General features: G+C 47.6%; 2 protein-coding genes across 4 annotated transcripts; one reads left to right on the top strand and one right to left on the bottom strand.

Annotated features, from left to right (window-relative positions):
* Window positions 1-9,898, top strand: Chrnb1 (cholinergic receptor nicotinic beta 1 subunit). 2 transcript variants are annotated; one of them, XM_010614859.3, is made up of 11 exons: window positions 1-102; window positions 189-328; window positions 974-1,018; window positions 1,979-2,088; window positions 2,198-2,306; window positions 2,691-2,838; window positions 3,354-3,563; window positions 7,231-7,454; window positions 8,192-8,364; window positions 8,717-8,867; window positions 9,167-9,898. In XM_010614859.3, exons 1-11 carry the CDS (start codon window positions 45-47, stop codon window positions 9,305-9,307), a joined length of 1,509 nt encoding a protein of 502 aa, XP_010613161.1. In that variant the 5' UTR covers window positions 1-44; the 3' UTR covers window positions 9,308-9,898. The 2 variants fall into 2 exon arrangements, with proteins under 2 accessions (XP_010613161.1, XP_010613163.1); XM_010614861.3 differs by lacking the exons at window positions 1-102; window positions 189-328 and adding an exon at window positions 550-765 and having other exon boundaries at window positions 9,167-9,897.
* On the bottom strand, window positions 8,756-25,479 carry Zbtb4 (zinc finger and BTB domain containing 4). 2 transcript variants are annotated; one of them, XM_010614858.3, is made up of 5 exons: window positions 24,458-25,479; window positions 17,613-17,683; window positions 16,096-17,141; window positions 13,970-15,444; window positions 8,756-8,840 (listed from the first exon to the last, which is right to left on the bottom strand). In XM_010614858.3, the coding sequence occupies exons 3-5, from the start codon at window positions 17,130-17,132 to the stop codon at window positions 8,821-8,823; spliced, it is 2,532 nt and encodes an 843-aa protein (XP_010613160.1). In that variant the 5' UTR covers window positions 17,133-17,141; window positions 17,613-17,683; window positions 24,458-25,479; the 3' UTR covers window positions 8,756-8,820. The 2 variants fall into 2 exon arrangements, with proteins under 2 accessions (XP_010613160.1, XP_010613159.1); XM_010614857.1 differs by lacking the exons at window positions 8,756-8,840; window positions 24,458-25,479 and having other exon boundaries at window positions 11,024-15,444.

Raw genomic sequence — 25,479 nt, 5'->3', positions numbered from 1 at the left:
CCGGCGGCTCAAGGAGCGAACTCACCGAGGGACGCGGCCAGGCTATGACCCCAGGGGCACTGCTATTGCTTCTGGGAGTCCTAGGGGCGCTGATCGCCCCAGGTAAGTCCGTCTGGGCCCCGAAGAGGCTGTAACAACTGCAACGGTTGTGGCCGGGCATCGGGGCTTCACTTAATGCTCTCCTACAGGCGCCCTAAGCTCGGAAGGGGAGGGCCGACTCCGCGAGAAACTTTTCTCGGACTATGATAGCTCGGTGAGGCCGGCGCGGGAAGTGGGAGACCGTGTCCGGGTTAGCATTGGGCTCATCCTGGCACAACTCATCAGCCTGGTGAGGGCGCACGCTGGGGCTTGAGGACCCGCCGCGGGTCCGCTGGGGCGTGGCTTTATGCAGGGCGGGACCGACTGTCGGGCTGAGGACCCGGCCTGAGGCGAGGTCGGGCTGAGAGTAGGACTAGCTTTTAGCGGAGATTGGACAGAAGTTCGACAAATGAACGAATCTGTGGGCCAGGCCCAGAGCAGAGCCAGGTAGGGTGACGTCCCCGCCTGGGGACAGAGGTTGAAATGGAACCCGGAGGGTGGACAGGCTGGGGGAAGAACTTTCAGGCAGGGACGCACAAGTTCTGACAGGGTGGGGCTGAGCCTGGTGCTCAACCAGTAAATAAACAGCAGCTAGCGGGGATTCTGGGTTGGAGGCGTTAGGTACGAGCTGGGAAGGGGAGTTGCAGGACAGCCAGGCGTGGGGCCAGACCGGAGCGAGGTTAGCAGGTAAACAGCCTGAGAGGGTTGACAGCAGGAAGAGTGTTGCCGAGGTAGATAGGGCAGGGGCTTAAACTAAGGCTCCTCCTAGGAGCAGGGGCTTGGACCCAGATGGTGGGCCTCAGACAATGGGGGTGGAGACTTCGGAGAGCGGTGGAACTGCCCCCTAATTTCTCTCCATCTCACTTTGCCTCTACCCTTTTAACTTTTCTTTTAGAACGAGAAGGATGAAGAAATGAGCACTAAGGTGTACTTAGACCTGGTATGGAGAACCGATGGGGTGGGAAGGGCATCCCTCCGCCTTTACAATCTCCTGCCAAACGTGGTGACCTAGTTCCTATAATCTCAGCCCTCGGGGAGGCTAAGACAGGAGGGTCAAAAGTTTGAGCTCTGCCTGGGCAATTTAGCCAGACCCTGTCTCAAAATATAAAATAATAAAAATAAAAAGACCTAGGGAATTAGGACAGGGCAAAGGTCCTGGGTTTCCGTCTCCAGTACTAAGGCAGGAGTGGGAGGATTTTTTTTTTTTTTTTTTTTTTTTTTTTTTGACGGGGTAAAAGTTCAGGCTTGCTGAACACACTATATAGTCCAGGCTGGCCTCTAACTCTTGGCAATTCTCCAGCCTCAGCCTCTCTAGTACTGGGATTACAGGCATGTGCCACGACGCCTGGTGGTGGTCTTGAATCATGACCTCAGAAAACATGTTTATAACTGAACCAGAAACTTCATGAAACAATATGTATGGGAGTACGTTTTTCATTCTAATTTTTTTTAAACACTGGTTTGGGCCACAAATTTGACTCACCATCCACAAAGAAGTGAAGAATTGCAGTTTGAAAAGCAGTTTAAACCGGGCGTGGTGGCACACGCCTGAATTCCCAGCACTTGGGAGACTGAGTCAGGAGGATCGCTGTGAGTTCGAGCCCAGCCTGGGCTCCACAGTGAGTTTCAGGTCAGTCTCAACTGCATAGTGAGACCCTGTCTCGGGGGGGGGGCACAAAAAAACCTCCTAGTTTTAGAGGCTAGCTAGTACAACTCTTCATTTTTACAGACTAAGCAACTGGGACCCAGAGCAAAGGCGGGAGTGGGATAAATTAGCTGATGTGGGTCCCATGAGCAAAGGCCCCTTTACCCCACAGCCCATGCCTATGCTTGCCCCATCTCTTGCATTCCTTTCCCGGGCCTGCAGCCCGGAACAGCTCCTCAGAGTCTGCTTCCGCAGGAATGGACTGACTACAGGCTGAGCTGGGATCCCGAGGAGCACGATGGCATTGATATGCTCCGAATCACAGCCGAGTCCGTGTGGCTACCTGACGTGGTGCTGCTGAACAAGTAGGATCTGTACTAGCTAAGGAGTGGGCGGGGCCCGGGGCGTGGTTGCGAGGGGGGTGGTGTCGGCGGAACAGTCCTGGTCTCAGATGTGAGGACCTCTTCCCTGCAGCAATGATGGAAATTTTGACGTGGCTCTGGATATTAACGTCGTGGTGTCTTCCGATGGCTCAGTGCGCTGGCAGCCCCCAGGCCTCTATCGCAGCAGCTGCAGCATCCAGGTTCCTGAGACCTTCCCTGAGAAGCTCAAAGAACTCTTAAAAGCTCTCCCTCTCCTAGACATCTTGACTCCTCAGGGGTTCCCATCCCCCCTCCACCATTCCTGATGGCCTCATTTCTCATTTGTCCATCTGATTTTCCCTTAAGTGTCCTTTTCTCTGTACATCTTTTTTGACATCCAGTCATGTTCATGACCCTTCTCCATTTCCCCAGTGGCCTCCCTTAATATCCCTCCATCTCCTCTAGGACCCCTCTTCTCTGGGACCTCCCCTGGTGATCCCTATCTCCTTGGTGCCCCAAAAGCCTATGACCTCTCTGATGACTCCCAAACTCCCTAAGCCTTGGCCTGTTTTCTGGCAAATGGAATGACTCTCTTCTCCATCCAGGTCACTTACTTCCCCTTTGACTGGCAGAACTGCACCATGGTGTTCAGTTCCTACAGCTATGACAGCTCAGAGATCAGCCTGCACACAGGTGTGGGTCCTGATGGGAAAGAGCAGCAGGAAATCTATATTCACAAAGGGACTTTCATTGGTGAGTGGACATGGCTTCCACATCTGCAGGCTTTCTGATTTCCAGTTTCTAATGCAATAGACTCTGCCAGTGATGCCCAGTCTAACCTTGTGGAGTTAGCAAGATAGGGACCTCTATCAACACTTTATGAATGTGAAAAGTGAGACATAAATAAGTTTATTAGATATAGACTGCCATTCTGGGCCTGGTAGTGCATGCCTGTTATCCCAGCACTTGGGAGGCTTGGGCAGGAGGATCACTGTGAGTTCCAAACCAGCCTGGGCTACCTAGTAAGATCCAGGTCAGTCTCAAGTACATAGTGAGACCCTGTCTCAAATAAAGCGAAAAAGGGCTGGGGATTCAGCTCAGTGGTTCTGCTGCCTGCCTTATAATCACAAGGTCCCAAGTTCCAACCTGGGTACCAAAAAACAAACAAACAAACAAACAAACAAGGAAATAGACTGCCCTGCAGAGTGGGACATAGCTAGTCTTGACAAGGACAACTCCAACACTGGTGTTCCCTTCCTTCCCATCAGAAAATGGCCAATGGGAGATTATCCACAAGCCCTCCAGACTAATCCAGCCTCCAGGAGACCCCAGAGGAGGGAGGGAAGGACAGCATCAAGAAGTCACTTTCTACCTCATCATCCGCCGGAAGCCTCTCTTCTACCTGGTCAATGTCATTGCCCCATGCATCCTCATCACTCTCCTGGCCATCTTCGTCTTCTACCTGCCACCAGATGCAGGTAAGGAGGAAGGGACCCCAGCCCTCCTCACTGTTAGCTCAGCTTCTTCCTGTTTAGCTTTGATCCAGAAAGGATTTTCCTGCCAAACCAAACCATCATGGATTGGACTTCAGCAACCCCAGGTTTTCTTTCCCACCAAGTAGAACTGAGGAAGCTCTGCAACCCCTCTGCTTCTGGCTTCCTCCACCCAGTGCTATCAGAACTCTTCTCTTTAGTATCCTAGCCCCTCAGCCATGGACTCTCCACTTCCATGGAATTCTCCAATTCTGAAATGAGCAAGAGCTCTCCTTCCCTTTCCTTGTTCTCGGCAAGCTCCCCTTCTCCCACTCTTTAATACCCACTAGTAAGGGCTGGAGGTTTAGCTCAGTAGTGCCACTGCCTGCCTTGCAAGTGCAAGGACCTGAGTTTGATCCCTGGTACCAAAAAAAAAAAGGTACCCACTAGTGCCTTAACTTTCTGTTTCCCTGGGAAATAGCTGTCAGCATTTCTCCAGGAGGAATTATAATGTAGCAACAGAGCAACCATGGGAAAATTCCTTAATTTCTATGTATGTCAGTTTCCTGATCTGGAAATGGAGATAATCATTGTCTCTACTGAACAGCATTATTTTGAGGATTGATGGAATTAGTGAAACTATGCTTAATACCCAGTAAGTTCTATATAAATGTGTTTGTTTATTTTTGTTTTTTGCTATTTTTGAGCACTTGCTACAAGTAATACAATTAACATGTTACATGTATTAACTCAATTCTAATGTTTACAATAACTATTTAAAGATAAGTACTGGGGCTGGGGATTTAGCTCAGTGGTTTGGTGGCCTGCCTTGCAAACACAAGGACCCGAGTTCAATCCCCAGTACCAAAAAAAAGATAAGTACTGAATTACTATTCCTATTTTATAGCATACAATAAAGAGGCTGAGAGAGTATAATTATTTGTTTGACATCACACAGAAAGTGACAGTATTGTTTTTGTTTTTGTTTTTGTTTTGGCACAGGGGATCAAACTCATGTCTTTGTACTTGAGAGGCAGGCAGCAGAACCACTGAGCTAAATCCCTGGCCCATGACAGTATTGTTATTCAAACTCTGGTCAGTGCCAACCTGATTCAGAGACCTGATATACTTAACTCCGGGTTTTTTTAGTTTTTGTTTTGTTTTATTTATTTTTTCTGAGACAGGGTTTCACAATGTAATTCAGGCTGGGCCTGAACTTACTATGTAGCCCACATTGGCCTCCAACTTGAAGCAATCCTCCTGCCTCAGCCTCCCAAGTGCTGGGATTACAGGCATGGGCCACCAAGCCTGGCTTGTATAGTATTTCATTTGTGGAGCCTTCAAACTGTTATATTAGCCGGGAATGGTGGCACACACCAGTAATCCCAGCACTTGGGAGGCTGAGAAAGGAGAATCACTACAAATTCAATACCATCCTGGGCTACATAGTGAGTTCAAGGCCAGTGTGAACTACACAGAGAAACTCTGTCTCAAGAAACCAAACAACAGTGGGTGGGGATTTAGCTTAGTGGCACCATGCCTGCCTCACAAGTGCAAGATCCTGAGTTCAATCCCCAATAGCAGAAAAATAGACAAAAAACAACAACAACAAATTGGTATATTATTCCTGAAAAGAGCTATAGAAGTTGGTTGGTCCCTTCATTTGTGCAACTATATTTGTTGAGTTGTACTATGTGTTAGGCCTTGAGAATACATCAGTAAATTATAAAAAATAAAATCCCTGATCTCCTGGAGTTTACATTCTAGTAGGGGAATAACTCAATAAATAAAATAAATAAGTCTATTATATAATATATTAAAAGAAAGCAAGTTCTAAACAGAAAAATAAAGTTTAAAAAGAGGGTTAGGGTCATGTGTGGAGGCACACACCTGTAATCCCAGCACTTGGGAGGCTGAGGCAGGAGGATTGCTGTGAGTTCCAGACCAGCCTGGGCTACATAGTGAGTTCCAGGTCAGTCTCAACTACATAGTGAGACCCTGTCTCAAAAAAAATAAAATAAAAAAAAAAGAGGTTAGGAATTAAGAATGGCAGTAGGGATTGCAATTTAAAAATGGGATGTCAGGGGCCAGGGATTGGTTCCACTGACTGCGTTGTAAGTGCAAAGTCCTGAGTTCAATACCCAAAACAAAAAAGTGGCGGGGAGATGTCAAGGCCAAGGATTTAGCTCAATGGTGCCAGCACCTGCCTCGCAAGCACAAGGTCCCAAGTTCGATCCCTGGTACCAAAAAAAAAAAAAAAAGGGGGGGTGTCAAGAGCCAGATGTGGTAGTACATACCTGTAATAACAGAACTCTGGGAAGCTGAAGCAGGAGGATCAAAAGTTCAAACCCAGCCTAGGCTATTTAACAACTTAGCAAGACCTTGTCAAAAATCAAAAATGGCTGGGACATAGCTTAGTGCAAATACCCTGGGTTCAATCCCTAGTACGGCAAAAATGAACAAATTACAAAATAGCACTGGCCATAGTAGTGCACACCTGTAATCCCAATACCTGACAGGCTGCAGGAGGACTGCTGTGAGTTTGAAGGCAGCCTAGACTACATAGTAAGTTCAAGGCCAGCCTGAACTACACAGGAAGACCCTGTCCTGTTAAAAACAAAACATCACCCAAAAAAAGACAAACTCCATCAAGTTGTTTGCAACTCCGGTTTTTTTCCCTTTCTCTCCTTTACTCCCTTTCCGTCCCTTTCCCTCACCTATTCCCCCTGCCAACCCATAGCAGACTCTATTGGCTCTAACTTCAAAGTATGTTCTAAAACTGATAACTTATCACGTCTACTATTCAGGTCCCAGCCACCATTTCAGGTCCTAATTCAAAAGGCTTCCTAATTAGTCTGTTTCAGCCTCTGACCCCATTGAGTATTCTTGGCACATCAGCCAGACTGATCTTGTTGAAATATAAATCAGATCAGATCATTCCTCTTTCTAACCTTCTAATGCCTTCACATTTCCAGCATAAAAAACAAACTTCTTACTATGGCTACAATCCTTTCTGTTACTCCTTGATTTCATCTCCTGTTTTCCTACTTGTTTACTTTGTTTAGCTACATTAGCACTTTCTCCAGTGCTGAGATTACAAGCATGCACTACCACACCTAGTTTGATAGAATTTGTCTTGACACTTATGATGGGGAAAACTCTGGAAGAGCAGCTTGGTGGTGAATTAGGTTTTTGGACATGTTAACACATGTATTGGACATCCAAGTAGGAAAGTGGGTAGTTATTTGGATGTGAGTCTAGAGTTCAGGGGAGAAGTCCATGCTGGAAGAATAAATTTGGGAGTGATTTGCAAGCAAATAGCTCTTCCAAAAGCCTATGTATGTTTGCTGGGCATGATGGCACATGCTTATAATCCCAGAACTCACAAGGCTGAGGCAGAAGAATTGCCACAACTTCAAGGCCAGGCTGAACTACATAGTGAGATCCTGTCTTTTAAAAAAGCCTATTTTGGGGCTGAGGATATAGCTCAGCAGCATAGTGCCTGTCTGGTAAGCACGAGGCCCAGAGTTTTATTCCCAGTACCAAAAATTAAAATAACAAAACAAAACAAAAAAGCCTATCTTTGAGTCAGCTGGAAAACATGGTCACTGATTGTGCCATACAGATTTCCTTCTGACAAAGCCTAATTCTTCTGCCTTCACTGCCCTCCAAGGAGAGAAGATGGGGCTCTCAATCTTTGCCTTGCTGACCCTTACTGTGTTCCTGCTGCTCCTGGCGGACAAAGTGCCTGAGACCTCCCTGTCGGTACCCATCATTGTCAAGTATCTCATGTTTACCATGATCCTTGTCACCTTCTCAGTGATCCTTAGTGTGGTGGTCCTCAATCTGCATCACCGCTCACCCCACACCCACCAAATGCCACTATGGGTCCGTCAGGTAAGAGAGATCTCCTCCGAGCTGTATTAATGCCCAATCCTGGTATTTGGCTTTTTGTCCAGGTATCACTCCTCCTTCCCACCAACCCCAACTTCCTATTTACAGACGTTAGGTAGAACTATAGCTAATGAGTAGAGCTTTGGAGTGCACAAGACTGTAACACTGCACAATTAGTTTTATTCTCTTATCATTATCATTTCATAGATCTCATACTTTTCATCAATACTGACCATCTTTGATCTCAGGAAAACATTCTTAGGAATAGGGACTATCAGAGTGAAGTCCTCAGAACCTCTGAGGAGCCTCCCAATCCATGAAAGAGCTCTTAAAGTTGGGTATGGTTGTGCACACCTGTAGTCCCAGCACTCTTGGGAGGCTGAAGCAGGAGAATTGCAAATTGAAGCTCAGCCTGGGAAATTTAGTGAAATCCTGTCTCAAAATAAATAAAGTATGTGAGGTGTGCTGGGGAATGTAGCTTAGTGGACAGACCCTGGGTTCAAACCCCAGAACCACACACGTGCGCGCGCACACACACACACACACACACACAAGCACATACATGCACACCCATGCACACCTCATAAGGCTTCAGGGTTGCATTTTCTTGCCTGTGTAGCTGTGTCAGACCCTGTGCACACATGTGCCAGAATGGGCACGTCGAGTGGCGGTGGTTGGCTGCTTCTCTTGTAGTATGAATGCATGACAGCCCTTTCTAATATGCATCTTCTACTCTGCAGATCTTCATCCACAAGCTCCCTCTGTACCTGGGTCTGAAGAGACCCAAACCTGAGAGAGACCAGCTGCCGGAGCCCCCTCACTCTTTTTCTCCAGAAAGTGGCTGGGGTCGGGGAACAGATGAATATTTCATTCGGAAGCCGCGGAGCAATTTTCTCTTCCCCAAACCCAACAGGTAGGACCTACACCCATTAGTCACATGAAAGTGAGAGAGGGAACTACAGTTCCCAGAAGACTGTGCGGAAGCTGGCAGCTCATGCTTACCGAAGATGTTGTGGTGGAGCTTCATGGGAGTTGTAGTATTCTTCTACTGCTTGCTTTTAGAAAAGGTGGCAACTAAAGCTTAGACGGGTGGATGGAGTTGCAGAAGGCTGGAGAGATCGCCGCTGGCGGGGAGGCCCTAAGGGCTCTCTCGAGTTTTGGGAAATGGCAGGTTGTTGGAAGAGGCAGTTGGGATGTGATCTGGGTAACTAGGGCGGGCTGTTCTGTCTTCGCGCAAGGTGTGTGGCCAGTCATGCCTTTTCCAGGTTCCAGCCTGAACTGTCTGCTCCGGACCTGCGACGATTTATTGATGGTCCAAACCGAGCAGTGGTAGGGCTGCCTCCTGAGCTACGAGAGGTTGTTTCCTCGATCAGCTACATCGCTCGACAGCTGCAGGAACAGGAGGAGTACGATGCTGTAAGTCCAATGAGGGTGGAGCAGGGGAGGGCCTCTGTGACTTTGGTTCCACCCCTGAAGTTAGGTCCCGCCCCTAGTACCGACTTCGCTTCTGATCGGAGGCTTGCTCATGTGGTCCCGCCCCCTACTTCCCTCCTGATTATTTGCTTGCTTGTTTGCTTGCAACGCTGGAATCTCTCTAGCACTGTGGGGACTTTTCCCAGACCCACTGTAGAAAGACCCCAGGTACAGAGCTGTGGGGATGGGCTCCCCTGCGGTCAGGGCCTGGAGATCAAAGGTTTTCCTCTGCCTAATCCCAGCTCAAGGAGGATTGGCAGTTTGTGGCCATGGTAGTGGATCGCCTCTTCCTGTGGACCTTCATCATCTTCACGAGCGTCGGGACCCTTGTCATTTTCCTAGACGCCACCTACCACTTGCCCCCTCCCGACCCTTTTCCTTGAAGACTGGAGGGCCGCGTTCCAAATCCTCACTCAGCCAGCTGAACTAGAGTTTGGTCCTACCCCGCTCTGCCTTCAATAGGAATCCAGCCCTGTTATTTCGTCTCTAGGCTAGGGAGGGTGCCTTGGACCCATCTGACATGCATATCAGCTATTTACTCTCGGGTATTGAGGAAGCGCTCTGGACGTCAAAACCTACTTGCCCAATGATACAGAACAAGGAGCATGAACTAGACTGACTGTAAGCCTTATGAAGACAGCAAATGTCTTGTTCATTATTATGTCCCAGCTCCTTGCAGAGGTCCTGACCCCACAGTAAGTTCTGAACATTTGTTGAACGCAGAGGGGTAAACTTCTGGAAGAAAATACACCGATTAATAGTGCCTACATTTGCATGTTGGCACTAGTCATTTTTTTCTTTTTTATCTTTCTGTAATTTATCTTTTGTGATAAGTACTACATTTAGGATGGGGAGAAAACGTTTTCTAAAAGGCATTTTTTAATGTGAAAAGAAAAAAGCATTTTAAAGACTCCCATTCTGTTTCTACCTTTGGAGCTCAAACTGCCAAACTGCTTTGTATCTCAGTTTCCATATCTGTAAAATGAAGCTAATAAAAGTATATTGCCCATAGTATATACCGACAATACATATCAGAATTTATCAACGGGGTGTTTTGGTTGGCCTGTACAGTTTCACATTTCAGTTACCTTACTACTTTTAAATCTTGGAGGCTGGGCATGTGTGTATTCCCAGCACTGAAGAGGCTGAGGCAGGAGGACCACCATGAGTTCAAGGCCAGTTTGAACTACACAGCAAGATCCTGTCTTAAAAAAAAAAATTGTTTTTGATATTTCACTGAGACATTTGGATTTCTGGCTTCTCTTGGAAAAAAATTCAAAAACTGTAATAATACCACAATTGATTATGTTGGCAGCAACTTACTGATTAGTGGCTGCCTATAATGGTAAAGGTTATTTGTGCCAAAATTCTTCAAAGCCCCTGTTCACCTTATGAACTTCATTTTACTATTCTTTCATAATACTAAAAAAGATATAGGGAAGGAAGGAAGGGCAGAGATGAAGTCAATGGGAAGATTAAGAGTGGGAAATGTTATGTCTCTCATGGGCATCACACATTCTGTGCCTTAGTTTACTAACAAACAGGAAAAGGGTTGGACCTGGCTTAAGGCAAAACTGTTCAAGGAGACCAATCTTGTACCCGGGATTATACAGAGAAGGCTGTATGAGGTGAACTGAGTTAATATTTCTGCAGGGAGGTCAGATGAAAGTCAGCTGGCTACAATCACAGTGAAACTTCTAATCAGCAAGTCTTGTACCTACTGAACTGCTGAAAGTTGTCTTTTTTTTTTTTCTTTTTTTGGTACCAGGGATTGAACTTGGGTCTTTGCGCTTGCAAGGCAGGCCACCAAACCGCTGAGCTAAATCCCCAGCCCTGAAAGTTGTTTTAAGAGGGCGAATAGTACTACAACTCTCAGGACCCCTATGGGACAAGGACACCATGTCTTCCCCCAGACCCACCAGCCACACAAGTAACGGCACCTGGCATTCCACTGTGGAGCACAGTGCACAGTTCATTTGTCTCGTTGGTTTATTGGCCTAGGGAGTTGGACACACACACAAATGCGGAGATAAATATTGGTCAGTTTCTCTAAATCTGGGTCCTCACTACTTGTAGAGCTAGAGTCTGTAGAATTCTAATTCTTGCGTGCTGTGGCACAGAACCAGTGGCATTCCCACTCTGCTGTCACCCTTCTTCCCAGGGAACATGGGGAAAGAGGGCACAAGCTGACAAGACTTAATCATTTTCAAATAACAAAATTGCAAACCCCCAAATTTCCAACATCTGAAACTCAACGATATTCAAATCCCCCAGCTCAAATACATATTTTAATCTCATTTGCCACAATTTCATTTGTTGTCCAACTATCAAATTCTGAAAGCTATTTTCCTTAATCATATTTTCAAAAAAAATAAATGTATACAATCTCAATTCTTCCAAAATGGCCATGGTTTTGGAATTTTAACCTATTCTGAAATTCAAATTTCCCAGTCCATTCTCAAACTTCTTCCTTCTCCTGTGCCTGTTTGCCTCAGAGGAGCGCAGGTGAAGGTTATAGGGGGACTGTCATTATACCTGTCCCCTGCCTCTAGGCTTTCCTCAGTCTCTTGTGATTCCGCAGTATATATATATAATTTGTGTGTAGATATATGTCTTTATTATGTATTTTTCGCAGTTTTTCTAAAGTGCCAGAAACAAGATTTGTGGGAATTTTTGTGATTTTTTTTTTTTTGCATTTTTTTCCCATTTGAAACTTTTTCCTCTGTAAAAATTGGAAGTTGGTACATTCAGTAGGAAATTCTTCACTCAGGCTGTGGCCAAGACCAAGAAAAGTGCAAAGAGACAGGAGGAATGAAGGAATGACTCCTCCATGATTAACATTCAGGGGCTGTCAAACATGTCCCCCTTCCTATAGGCTGGGAGGGTAAAAGGAGGCAGGAAGATGCTCCTAGTGCTCCCCAAATTCACCTCCCTCCAAAAGCCATGATCTTGCCCTCTCAGCAGTTCCTGAGAAGGCAGCCATCTTGGCCCCTAAAAACAGTAGCTGGGAGAAAGGCTGCCATTTGGATGACAGCAAACTTTCCCCCTTTTAAAACTGCACTCCTCTAATTCCCATTTGTCAAATTTGTTTCCCCAAACTGGCTCTCCCCTATGAGCTGTTTTGTTTTGTGGGAGAGGTGGGTTGGATGGGAAATGTTCAGCCAATCACAGAACAGGAAGGCCCTGTTTTCAAAGAGAATTAGGAGCAAAGATTTCTTCATCTCCCCCACTAGAAGGAAATATAGGGACCCCTGACCAGGGTTAACTAGTGCAAATTAGGGATTAGGGACTATTTAAGGTCCCTGCACCCCATCCCTAGGTTGGGATCTTTGGGTGTGGGGAACTGAGTCAAAGATGGGGTGTAAGGTGCTATTTTGGAGGGAAAATTGGCGGGAATACCCCAAAGCCCACCAGAAGAGTAGGATGGTTCCCCCAAAACCATCTGGAGTGATGAGGAGAGCCACACTTGGGAAGATGGGGGTAAAGTAAGGATGGAAGGTCATGTGCAAATCTTGGGCTTACCTCCCACCCATTCAAACCCCATCATTTTTCTGGCTATTTGGTCTAGTATGGGAGAAACCATCAGAAAACAAAACAACAAAACAAAAGTCAAAGAAAGAAGGAAAGAAATAAAAAGAAAAAAGGGTGGAAAAGATAAAGAGGAAAAGAAAAGTAGATTCCCTTCTCCATACCATATGGAGTTCTTCCCTCCTGGCCCACAAATATAACTTAGCCCAGAAGAGGCCATATTTAAAGGCAGGAAGATGTGATCTATTCATCTCTTTTGCCTTGGAAGAATCTAGGCCTCACTGGATTTGAGGGTCAAGATTTCCCTGGCCTGTGCTGGAAAAATGCTCAGCCATGGAACAGAGGGGTAGCCCTCTCCTTAACACCTCCTTGCCCTGGATTGGGTGAGGCCATCTCCAAATTCTAGGACTACAGGAAGGAACATGGAAGATTCAAAGGCATGGAAGGCAAGGAAGGCATGGCATCTTGATGTGAAGGAAACAGGGACAAAGAAAGCCATCCTTGGGAAGAACAGAATCCAAAGCCATGCTCCCATGTGGGTAGGTTGAGTATCACAATGGTCTGGTCCAGGCGCTGGGCCACAGATAATGGAATGTGCTAGGAAACATCTGGAGAAGGCTTAGATAAAGCTTCAGAATGAGGGGGATCTTTAGGTGACAGAGATGGTTTCCCCCTAGATTTATGAATCAGGGGAGCAGGTTAGACATTCAGAGCTGGCAGGGGCTGTGAGTAGAGAGATTCAGATAAGTATATATTGCTCAGTTGCCCCAAGGGCTAGAGAAAGGATGGGATCTGGCCCTGCCCCTCATGGGGGCCATTCCCTGGAGGAAGATCGAGAGGGGCACCACCAAAGATCCCTTCCCAAGAGATGGGAAAACTACAATCTCACGAAAAGCAGCCTGACCCCTAAGCTCCAGGGGCCCCCAAGTCCCTGCACAAAAATGTGGCAGGGCTCCCAAAGGGCGGAGAGGCCAGGGAGCTGATAGTGGTGGGAAGTTCAGGGAGGGTGGCATTTGGTGAAAGGGGATGTAGACCTGGAGCTCACCCTACATCTCCCTTTTGGGTTCTCTCAACCCCTGTCCTTTCCCCTTCTCCCTTAGGGGGAACTGGTGGAGGAAGGGTTGGGGGAGGTGGAGTTGGGGGAGTAGAGGGTGTTGCTTGAGGATTCACTGTGTAGCCAAAGACCCCTGGTAGGAAGGGAAGGGCTCCTCCACCCTTTTCATCAGGTAGGACCATGTTGAGAGCAACTGGGAGAGCGGCCAAGTTGCTGAAGTTGTAAGGGTAGGCAGCAAGGAGCTGGGGACCATAGACAAGTGGGTAGGGTTCAGGGTAGAAGGTGACTTTGGCAGCCCCCATCCCCTCCATCCGGTCCCCCTCTGAACCTCCCACTAGCCCCTCATTCCCAGGTTTTCCTCTACCTCCAGCAGGTTCCCGGCTGCCCCCTATTAGGGCCAATGGAAACTCCTGCACAGGGGGGTACACATAGCTCCCCACCCCTGCCACTGGGGGCTCCTCACCCCCAGAGATGACAGGGTCCTGGAGTGAGGCAGTTTCAGATGCTTCCTCAGCAGCAGCACTACCACCACCTGCCTCCCCGCTGGATGAGGACACTTGCATCTCCTGGGGGGCCTCCTCCTTGACATCTCCAGGCCTGGTGCCAGTGCTGCCCTTGGAATAGGCAATGACAGGTGTGGGGGCGCCCCCGGGGCGCTCAGCAGCATGCCTCTGCCCATGGCGGCTGAGGGCAGCTGCTGTCTTGCACACCTTGGCACAGTGGGGGCAGGTGAAACGGGTGGAAGGCCTCCGTCCAGCCCTGGAGCCGTGGGAGTCTCCACTGTGGGCCTCCTGGTGCTTTCGCAGCTTCCTAAGGGTGGCAAAGGTCTGGGCACAGTCTCCACAGCGGTGCCTCCGCTCACTCCGGGCTCGCCCTGCTGGGCTTTCCAGTGCCGGGGTCTCCTCCCAGCCCCTCCGTTCCAGCTTCTGCCTCCAGCGTGTTGGTCTGCGCCCTCGTGATATCCCGCCGGTCCCACTGCCACCCCCACTGGCAGCTCCAGCCTTGCGCTTAGGCTTGTAGGAGTAGTAGGGCCTCCAGAGCTGGTCTGCCCCACCAGCCTTTGACTCCTCCTCCTCCTCCTCATCATCATCATCATCTTCCTCCTCCTCTTCATCTTCCTCCTCGCTCTCCTCTAACTCCTCTCCACTCAGCTCCCCAGGACGCAGGTCAGTTTCTGAGATGCGGCGCTTGACAATGGCCTCCTCCCCAATTCGAACAGTGATCTGACACAGTGGAGGTGGTGCCTGTAGCTGAGAGGGGCCCCGGCCTGGCCCTGTGGGGGGACCCCCACCCCCACCAATCCCACCCACCGGCTTGGCTGTGTAAGTCAGAATCCTTCCAGCTCGTGGATTCCTGCCCTTGGCCTCCTCTGTGGCTGTGGCTGGTCCTGCGGCTGTAGCTGGGCTGATGGTGGTGGTAGGTGGGCTGATGGGTGTTGCTGCAGGCTCAGGGGGAGGAGGTGGGTACTCTCGCTTCTTGGGGGGCCTTGGGGGAGCAGTGTAAGTAATGACCGAGGCAGCCTGGGACCCTCCTGTGCTGGTTGGCCCATTCCCTGCACCACCACTGCTACTGCCTCCATGGACAATGACAGAGGGAGCTGGGTGAGCAAAGGTGATGACAGAGGGTGGTGGGCCAGGCTCCGGGGCAGGTGGGGGTACAGGCGGGGGGCTGGCTGGCATTGCTGCAGGGGCCGGTGTGTGGAGGCCTGGAGAAAGGGGAGCATCCGGTGCTCCCTGGCTGTAGGTCTTATACGGCCGCTTGGCTGCCCGCATTGGGAGCAAGCGGTACAGCTTGAGGGTATTGAGCTTGGGCTTGTAGCCTCCATTGGGTGTCTTCTCACTGGCTAGGAGGCCAGGGCTAATGCCATGGAAGGCTCGCTGGTGGGTCTTCAGGTTATAATAGGTGACAAAGGTCTCCCAGCAGAAGATGCACTGATACCTTATAGGAGGAACAGGGCAGGAAAAGAGCCACTTAAGTCAAGGCTCTGAAATGGCCTCAGCTTCCCACATCCTCAGCAGCCCTCAAACTGTAACTCCCCCAGCCACCTGCTCACCCTCCTTCATGCTGCTTGCTTCACTCTGCCAGCCTCGGGGGAGGGGCGCCAGGCCCAGCTCAGTGCCCCCCACTGATGTGAGACTGTTGGCCTCAGGCATTCTATCTGTGAACTGGGACTAGTCACACATCCTGACTCACAAAGTCTTCTGAAGCATGAATGACAGAACGGGGAATGACTTATGAACAGGAACACTCCATGGAAATACCAGGTGCTTTTGTTATGCGTATTGTAAGTACTGGTAGACATGCCTGTGCTTCCACAGTCTACTCCTAGGAGGGCAACTTTCTCTTCTTCCATGGCCTTCCCCAAAGCACCAAGCTAGGCATGGCAGGTGAGGTGCTGATAAACATCAGCTGGAGGAACTGAGAGGCTGGAGGGAAGCAGATGGGTGAGAGACAGTGAGCAGAGGCCTGGTGTAAACAGGGCAGACTCAGGGTGACTGTCTAGGCCCCATGCTCTGCACATTCCCTCCTTTGTCCTTGTGTACTGGCTCTTGAGCCCTCCTCCCTGCCCTCTGGCCCAAGGCCACTCACCTACGCTCCCCGGTGTGCCACACCTCATGCTTGGTGCGGTACTCAGCCAAGGCGAAGACCTTCTCACAGTAGCGGCAGGGGTACTTCCTCCGCCAGGAGTGTACATTGCTGTGGCGCTTCAGGCTGGACAGGGTCACGTAGGAACGCTCGCAGGCTGCACACACATACAGCACGTGGCCGCCCACAACCTTCACCACATGTTCAGGGCCACCTCGGAAGCCCACTGTTGGAGGCAGGGCTGAGGCGTCCACTCCTGCAGGACCACCAGGGCCAGAGCCTCCAGTTCCCAGCCCTGCAGAGCCCCGAGTGCTGGCCCCCCGTCGACACTGGGCCTCATGGGTCTGCAGCCGCTTGGGATGGATGAAGCTTTTTCCACATTGGGGGCAAGGAATGGGTCGCCGGGGGAGGGAGGGCTGTGAGTCAGGGGCCTGGGCCTCAGCCCTGTCACCCTCCCACTCTCCATCTGGCTTAGGCCCAGGACCAAAGCTGTCCTCTTCAGACTGTGAGGAGGCCATGGGGGCTGGGGTAGGAGGTACCCAGGCATCACCTCCCTCTCCCAGGCCCTGCAGACGGGAGATGCCCAGACGCCGTCCCAGAGCTCCGATCTCTGCCACAGCTGCCCCGTCCCCTCCACCTCCAGGGAGTGCAAGCCGGGCACTATAGATGAAGTTGAGGACATCAGAGAAGGCAGCTGCTGGAACCCCTGGCAGCTCCAGGACCCGGGGTGGGGATGAAGTAGGGGGAGAGGCTGGAGAAGGAGAGGAGGATGAAGAGGAAGAGGAGGAAGAGGCAGCTGTGGTCAGAGGGTTGGGAGCTGAACCCCCAGTAACTTGTGGGAGAGGCAGTGGGGCTGAAGCTAGCAGGGCCTCTCTGAAGAAGGGACTAGAGGCAGCCAGGACGCTGCGGTGAGCAGGGAACTTGGTGTCTCCGGCTATGAGGGTGACGTCACAGAAGAGGCCACGGAGCCGCTGCTCATTGAGCTGGCGCAGGACGGCGGGGGCATGGGACGGGTCCGTCACCTCTGCAGGGGGGGGCATGGCGCCAGCCTAGACACGGGGAGAAGAGGTCAGGGAGAGTCTCAGAGGCTGGGCAGAGGGCAGGGGCCTCTGAGACCAGGGAGATGAACTGGGAGGTCAGAGGCTGCTGGTCAGAAACTGGTAGAAGGATGAACAATTTCAGGTCACAGAAATCAGGTGTTAACACTTAGCTATGGAAGTTTGGTCAAGGTCCAAGACTAGTATGACTAAAATATGGGGCTTTAAAAAACAACAAAAAAATATATGGGGCTAGAAGAGGCCGAGGATATGTCAGGTCATGATGAAGGTCAAGGAGTCATGACCCCCAATGTTACAGACTAGCAAAGCAATGGAAACCTCTCTCTCACTAGGAAGAGGAGGAAGCCCCACTACTACTGCTATTTCCCAGCACTCCCTCACCTATACAAAATGGCTACCCTTGCTGGCCTGCTGCCTTAGGTCTAATTTTTCCCAGCTGCAGTCCCCTCAGCACCCTCTCACCTGAGAGAACAGCCAACATGGAGTGGAGTGGGCAGTGGCTCAGCAAGTTCCTTCTGCCTGTCCTCTTCCTTCTATGGAGAAACAGAAACCATGTTGGGGATTTGAGAGGAAGAGGTGGAAAATGGTCCTCAGGAAGAAAAGGTTCCCAGAAAGTAGGCAGCAGTGCAGTGGTCAGGGTCAGAGAGCACACCTGTGATGCTCTGCAGACCCTGATCTGCTTCAGGAGCCTCTGTCTTGTTATTTGTCTAGCTGTGTCCAATCAACCCTAGGAGGTCACATAGATTATTGCAGAGCCTTGTTTTGTTGGCCCTGAGATGTACAGCAACAAGAAATTTGCATATATATATTCTCAATTCACTTCCAAAAAATATAGCAGCACAGTTCCATTCTATAGGCTCAAGAAAACTTTGTCAGATCACCACCTCTCTTTGACACTACTTCAGGGTGCAAATCTTTGATTTTCATGGTTTTTTTTATCCCAATGGGCTTAATTACATTGGCGCATGCCTGTAATCCCAGCACTTGGATGCCTGAGGCAGGAGGATCACTGTGAGTTTGAGACCAGCCTCGGCTACACAGTGAGTTCCAGTTCAGTCTCAACTACATAGTGAGACCATCTCAAAAAAAAAAAAAAAAAAAGATTTTCATGAGCTTTTTTACTGGACCAAAAGGCCTTCTCATAAAACTCTAGCCCCAGAAACTGTACAGGCTTCTGGCCTAGGTGCCAGGCACATGCCCATCTCCACAGGGCACTGAAAAGGCCCCCAGACTAGAAGTAAGAAGACTTGTGTCCCACTCCTTACTCTGAGACCTGGTGACTGAGGCCTCTGGTTTATAAAAGGGACAAAAATGGAGCCCCTACTCACCTCTTGCTGGGAGCCTCATCCAAACTAGCTGGGACCAGGGATTTAGTTCAGTGATACAGCCTGTGCCTGCCTGGCAAGCACAAGGTCCAGAATTTGATCCCCAGTAACGGGGGTTGGGCTGTGTAGCAGGCAACCTAAATGTGAGCTATGGCAGTCACCAGCACAGAGAGCACCCACAGCTGTTTCACCTGTGGGCATGCCAGGATCTTGGGTTCCCATTTTTCAGCTGAAGATCTGAATTCCAAAGCCATACAAGTGCCTTATCCAAAGTGACATAATAAGCCCCTTCATTCAGGGAGCATGTAGCTTGGGGCTGTGATCATTTAAAGGAGAGTAGGCATCCTTCCAAATGCCCTGGATCACACATATCCTCAGAGGAATCCTGCATCAGTAGTTAGTATATACAATTCCCTCCACCTGAAAAATATTCTTTTTCCACTTATTACCCATAGTACCTGGACTAAAAGGCCTTCCTGCTGGGCATGGTAGCCTATGCCTGTAATCCCAGCACTCAGGAGGGTGAGGCAGGGGTGTCACCTCAAGTTTGAGGCTAGTCTGGGCTACATAGTGAGTTCAAGGCCAGCCTGAACTACATAGTGAGACCCTGTCTCAAAAATCAAAACAAACAAAATTAAAAAAAAAAAAGGCCTTCTCCTTATAGTAGCCCACTTCATAATTACTGTAGGATACCTCTGAGGAAGGCCAGGGATTTAGCTAAATGGCATAGCACCTGCCTGGCAAGCATGAGGTCATGAGTTCAATTCCCCATGGCACAGGCCTGTATTTCCAGCAATCTGGGACAATGAGGCAAGAGGATTGCAAGTTCCAGACCAGACTACTATACTCATCAAATTAGTCTCAAAAAATGAGCTGGTCTGGGCATAGTGGCACACGCCTGTAATATCAGCACTCGGGAGGCTGAAGCAGGAGGATCGCTGTGAGTTCGAGACCAGCCTGAGGTACATAGTGAGTTCCAAGTCAGTTTCAACTACATAGTGAGACCCTGTCTCAAACAACAACAACAAAAATGAGCTGGGCCCTGGGTGTGGTGGCTCATGCTTGTAATTCCAGCACTTGGGAGGCTGAGCCAGGAGGATTGCTGCAAGTTCCAGATTAAGGCCAGCCTGAACTACATAAAAACAAAAACAAAAACAAAACAGCTAGGGATGTAGCTCAGTGTGAAGGCTGTGTGTGTGTGTAGGGAAGTTTCTTTCTTGGATGGGAAGAAGGAAGGTATTAAGCAAGGGCAATAAAAGTTTTTAATAAACCTGAGCACCAGGCACAGACCAGTAACTGGTTCAGTGTTAACCCTTTTTGTCACTATGTTGTGAGTAGGTCAGTAGTCCTGGAGAAAGGGTTTTAACCACTTAATGTTTATCCCCAAAGAATGCTTGGGCAGAGTGTTTGTTTACATAATGACTATACTGAGTATTGCTTGGGCAGGTGTCATTTCAAGCAATTTTTTCGGGGGGTGCAGTTTGGGACAGGGTATCACTTTGCAGTTCAGACTGGTTTTAAACTCACTATGTAGCACAGGCTGGCCTCAAACTCATGGCAATCCTCCTGCCTCAGCCTCCTGAGTGCTGGGATTATAGGTGTGCACCACCATGCCCAACTCAAGCAGTCAATTCTTGTTTGCACTAGATACATGTGTACATCTGTTTTACATTAACTATTTTTTGCATACTTTTTAATTTAGAATGTTGGATTCACCTTTAATGTTTGTTTCTAGTGAAATTTAATATTAAGTTCTAGTTACTTTCTTTTTACTAATTCATATTTATTTTATTTGTAAAAAAACTATAATTTTGTGCTACAATCTATAAAAACTCTTATCGTAAGTACATTAGATATAGTTTTTATACTTTTCCAGAACTCAGTGATACTCTTTTACAATACAAAATGGACAAGTTTGGGACACTGAGACTAAATAGGAAGGAAGAGCCAAAAGATCTACAAAAGAAAAAACTGAAAAAAGGAAAAATGTTGGCATACCAGAGAGGAAAAGTCTGTTATAAAAAGGAAAGACAAAAAAGACGTCTTCTTATTGTCAACTATTCATAACACAGAAATAACAGAACTTTTTAAAAAGTAGAAACAAAACAAAATATTCCAGTAGTGGTCAATGATTATAATTCTTCTATGGGTGGTATTAACATATTTGACCAACACCTAAAAGCTATCCTGTAATCAAAAAGTGAGGAGGGGCCGGGGATTTGGCTCTGTGGTTCCACCACCTGCCTCACAAATGCAAGGGCTGGAGTTCGATCCCTGGTACCAAAAGAAAAAAAAAAAAAAAAAAGGGAGGAGGAAAATATTATTGTAAAATATTTATGCACCTCTGGACCAAACAATATGGAACTTGCTTGCTATTTATTCAAAACAAGGGGGTTCAAAAAGTCATTTACAATTTAGATTAGGTCTAATAGACCAAATAATTGAAAACTACAGGATAATGAAATGCCAACCAAGACAGCCATCATCAACATCTTTACCGTTATGTTTAGAGGGTAGGTGTTTTTTGAAATTATACCACCTGGGCTGGGGATTTAGCTCAGTGAGTGGTTCCACTGCCTGCCTCACAAGCGCAAGGACCTGAGTTTGATCCCCAGTACCAAAAAAAAAGAAAGAAATTATACCACCCGGGCTGGGAATTTAGCTCAGTGGTTCTGGTGCCTACCTCACAAGCACAAGGACACGAGTTAGATCCCCAGTACAAAAAAAAAAAATTATACCACCCACAAAAAAAAGGAAAGGCCAACACAACAGTGTAAAGTGTGTTCAAAGAATGATAATAATGCAAAAAGAATTCAGAGACTAGATATTATTGTCCAGCTTATAACATCATGCTGTGTATTGAATGTTTTAATGTGTACCATATACCGAAAAATTATTGAATACATTTGATAAAATTGTTTTTGTATTTCATTATATTCTTATAAAAATTAACAAAAAATATACAAACTTTTGGTTATCCTGTTTTGTTTTGGTTTTTTTGTACTGGGGATTGAATTCCGGACCTTGCAGTTGCAAGGCTGACAGCAGCACCCCTGAGCTACATCCCCAGCCCCAGTCATCCTGTATTTAAATTACTAGACTGCTAAATGCTTTACCCATCTTTAGGATATGTTCTCATGCCCTTATATGATAGCTCCTTAGCCCACAGAGACCCCAGGAATTAGCATTTTATTTGCATTATTTCATTTGTTTCTCATCACTGCCCTGAAAGGTAGCAATTAGCTTCTTCTTTGTGCGTAAGTGTATGTGTCTGTGTGTTTGTATGTGTACTGGAGATTGACCCTGGGCCTTCTCGCTGAGCTACATCTCAAACCCTTTTTTAATTTTTAATTTTCAGACAGGATTTTACTAAGTTGCCCAGGGTGGGCTCATACTTGGGATCTACCTGCCTCAGCCTCCCATGGTTCTAGAATTACAGCTATGCCACTACCATGCCAGGATAGCTCCCTCATTTTAAGGTGACTAGAATTCAGACATGCTAGGCAGTTCACCCAAAAGTACATTCCCAGTTAGTAGCTGGGATGGAATCTGACCCCGAAAGTTTGGTTCAGAAGCTTGTATTTTTTGTTTTTTGTTCTTCACTTCGGTACCAGGGATTGAACTCAGGACCTTAAGCTTGCTAGACAAGCACAGTGCCACTAAGCTACATCCCCAGCCCCAAAAGCCTGTGTTCTTGATGACTTCACTATACCATAAGGAAGGATATGTCTATAGCATCTACTGGGAAGCCCCTGGATAGCCCATTTGGTATCTGTGTGAAAACAAGAAAGGTCCCTTTTTCCAGGAGGTAGTAGCTCTGAGCAGGTGAGCAAAGTCAGAGTCCAATTCCAGTCACCATTTCAGTCTCCTCACCTGCATGATCATATAGATAAGTAGGCAGGTGCCAGCTGAAACAACACTTGGACAAGGGCTGTTAGGGGTTCTTAGAACCACAGAGATGCAAAGCTAGACTACCCTTAGAGATCACCCAGAATCATCATCATCATCATCATCATCATCATCATCATCATCAGGGTCTTTGTAGCTGCCATTTGTAAAATAATTATGTACAAAATATAGTGCTGAGGATTTTATCTGTATCATATCAACATCCAAAATAACTACAATGAAGAAACAGGTTTAGAGAACTTATATACTATAACCTCATTCCAGATTGAGGGAATGTAATGGCGGGATGATTTGTCCCTGGGTGTTATGTTTTGTTAGGTGGTACTAGGGCACAAATGTAGGGACTTGTTCAGGTTAAAAACATGCTCTACCACTGAGCTATATACATCTCCATACCCTGGCCGCTGATCATGTTGCTAACTCAGCTAGGACTCAGACCAAGCTTTCTTGAGTTCAACTGCCATCACTGGTAGTAAGTGCCTTATAAGGGAGATGGGTAAGACACTAGCTATATGACCCAGGCAAGTTATTTTTTATTTATTTTCCAGTACTGAGGATCAAACTCAGGACCTTGTGCTTGCAAGGCAGGTGTGGCACCACTGAGCTAAATCCTCATTCCTTCAGGCAAGTTATTTAACCTCTCTGTATTTAAATTTCCTTGTTTTGGGGATCATTGTAAAAATTAAATGAATTAATAAATGGCAGGCTCAACCAAATAAGGACTGAAATTCTTTTAAAAATTGCATCTTGGGGGCCAGGGATTTGGCTCAGTGGTTCCACTGCCTGCCTCACAAGTACAAGAGGCAAGTTTGATCCCTGGTACAAAAAAAAAAGAAAGAAAGGCTTGGGCTGAGGATTTAGCTCTGTGGTTCTGCCACCTGCCTCAAAAGCACAAGGTCCTGAAATTGATCCCCTTTACCGTCCCCCACAAAAAATTTGCATCTTGGGCCAGGGATTTAGCTTAGTGGCACTGCACCTGCCTCACAAGCAGAAGGTCCTGAGTTCAGTCCCTTGTACAAAAAAAAAAAAAAAAAAAAGGCATCGGGTACATGTACAGATTTTTCTTGTCATCATTACTTAACACTGTACAGATATTTACATGGTATTAAGTATTATAAGTAGAGATAATTTAAAGTATACATAAGCTAGCTGCAAATACTATGCCCTTTTGTGCATGTGTGTGTGTGTGTGTGTGTGTGTGTGGTATTCGGGGGATTGAACCCAGGGCTTTTGCACTGAGTAATATCCCTATCCCACCCCCTTTTTTGAGACAAGATCTTTCCAAATCACTGAGTTGTGTAGGCTGGTTCAACTTGCAATCCTCCCGCCTCACTCTCTCCCAAAGTCCTAGGATTACTGGCATATGCCACCACACCATATTTTATATAAGGAACTTGAACAACTGCGGATTTCAGTATCCATAAAGGGTCCCGGAATGAATTTCCCATGGATATCAAGGGAGGACTGTGCCTCATCTTAGACTGCAACCTGGAAAATGGTGGGGGGAAATGGTGAAGAAAAGAGGCAGAAATTGGGCTTCAAAGTAAGTTTGGTGACTCTGTGGTTTTAAGTTTCTATTTGTTTGTTCTTACCGTTTCTCTACTCTTGACTGCCTGTGTGACCTCAGAGGTGCCACTGAGGTGGGGATCTGAGCACAGCCACCAGACATGCTCCACCTCTTGCTGTTCTCTCCTTCTGGAATGTTCTTTCTTCCAGATAGCCTCATGCCTTGTTGCCCCACCTCCTTTAAGTCTTGACCCTAAAGTCGCCTTCCCTGGGCAACTTCCACCTTTCAGAACTTCCTATCCCCCTACTCTACTTTATTCTTCTCCTTGGCACTTAGTAAAAGACTGCTCACTTATCTCCAAATGTAGGCCCAAGGGAGATGAAGACAGGAATTTTTGTCTGCTTTGTTAACTGCCATGTCTCTGTCCTTAAGAATAGTACAATGGGAGAGTACAATGAGAGAGAAAAAACTTCTAGGGGCTAGGGATGTAGCTCAGTAGTATGCATGAGGGCTTGGGTTCAAACTTCAGTGCCACAAAAAGAAAAAAAAATGATAAATGAACAAACCTGCCCCCAAAGTTGGCCTAGAGTCTGCTGTCCCTTGGGAAGAAAGGTATTCTTGGTGCCAGACGGAGTGTGCCAGGAGCTGGGGAAGGAGATTATAACCTAACCACTTCTAGGGTGCTCACAATTTGTCTGCTGCACTTCCAGGAGCTTTACATGCACTGTTCATTTGATCATATTATCAAAATGACCACTCTCAGTAGGACTTCTATTCTCCCAATTTTACAGAAGAAGAAACTGAGGCTCAGAAAGGATGTTCCTTGCTCAAGGTCACATGGCTTATAAGAAGCAATGTCAAGATTCAAATCCAGGCCTGGATGACCCCAGATGCTATGTCTTTTCTCCTGCCATACTGCTGGATCCTGCCCTAAGGGGCCCTATAGCGAGGCAGGTGGTTATATAAATCACCACACAAGGTCTCACATGCTAAGTGCTAAATATGTCACATCTGACTCCACCCTTTCCCTCGCTCCCAAAGCTAGCAGTCACCAAATCCAGATGAAACTTTGGCAGACCTGGGAATTGCTCTGGAAGCCACCTCTGTACCTTAGACTAGCTCAGGTTCTTGTTAACACTCACATGGTCCAAGGCCATGGCCTCCCAACAATTCCCCTGCAACCAGGCTTACCTCTTTCATCCAAATTTCTACCCACTGAGAGTCAATGTCCCTAACCTCAATTCCAATACTAACTCCTGGGCTCAAAAACTGTATCTGGTCTCTGACTCCAGAATAAAGTTCAGATTCCTGAGTTCTGGCACTCAAGGGGTCTGGTCTTGCTTCAATCTCACCTCAATCTTGCTTTGTGTTATTCTTTCTTTAAATATCCTGTGAGCTCTCCAACCTCCATATCATGTCCTACCTCCAACCCCTTAGCCCAGGGGTGGCGAACCTATGGCATGCATGCTGCAGCAGGCACACAGAGCCCTCTGTGTTGGCACACGGGCTAAGTCACCCCAGAAGCCGAGCATCGGATAACAGTTGTTTTTTCTAAACTAAAACCTCAGTATTCAGGTTTAATTGCAGT

The sequence above is a fragment of the Fukomys damarensis genome, unplaced genomic scaffold, assembly GCF_012274545.1.
Source record: "Fukomys damarensis isolate Sample0158 unplaced genomic scaffold, DMR_v1.0_HiC HiC_scaffold_13, whole genome shotgun sequence".
NCBI classification, from domain to species: domain Eukaryota; kingdom Metazoa; phylum Chordata; class Mammalia; order Rodentia; family Bathyergidae; genus Fukomys; species Fukomys damarensis.
This window is presented reverse-complemented; position numbering and strand designations above follow the sequence as displayed.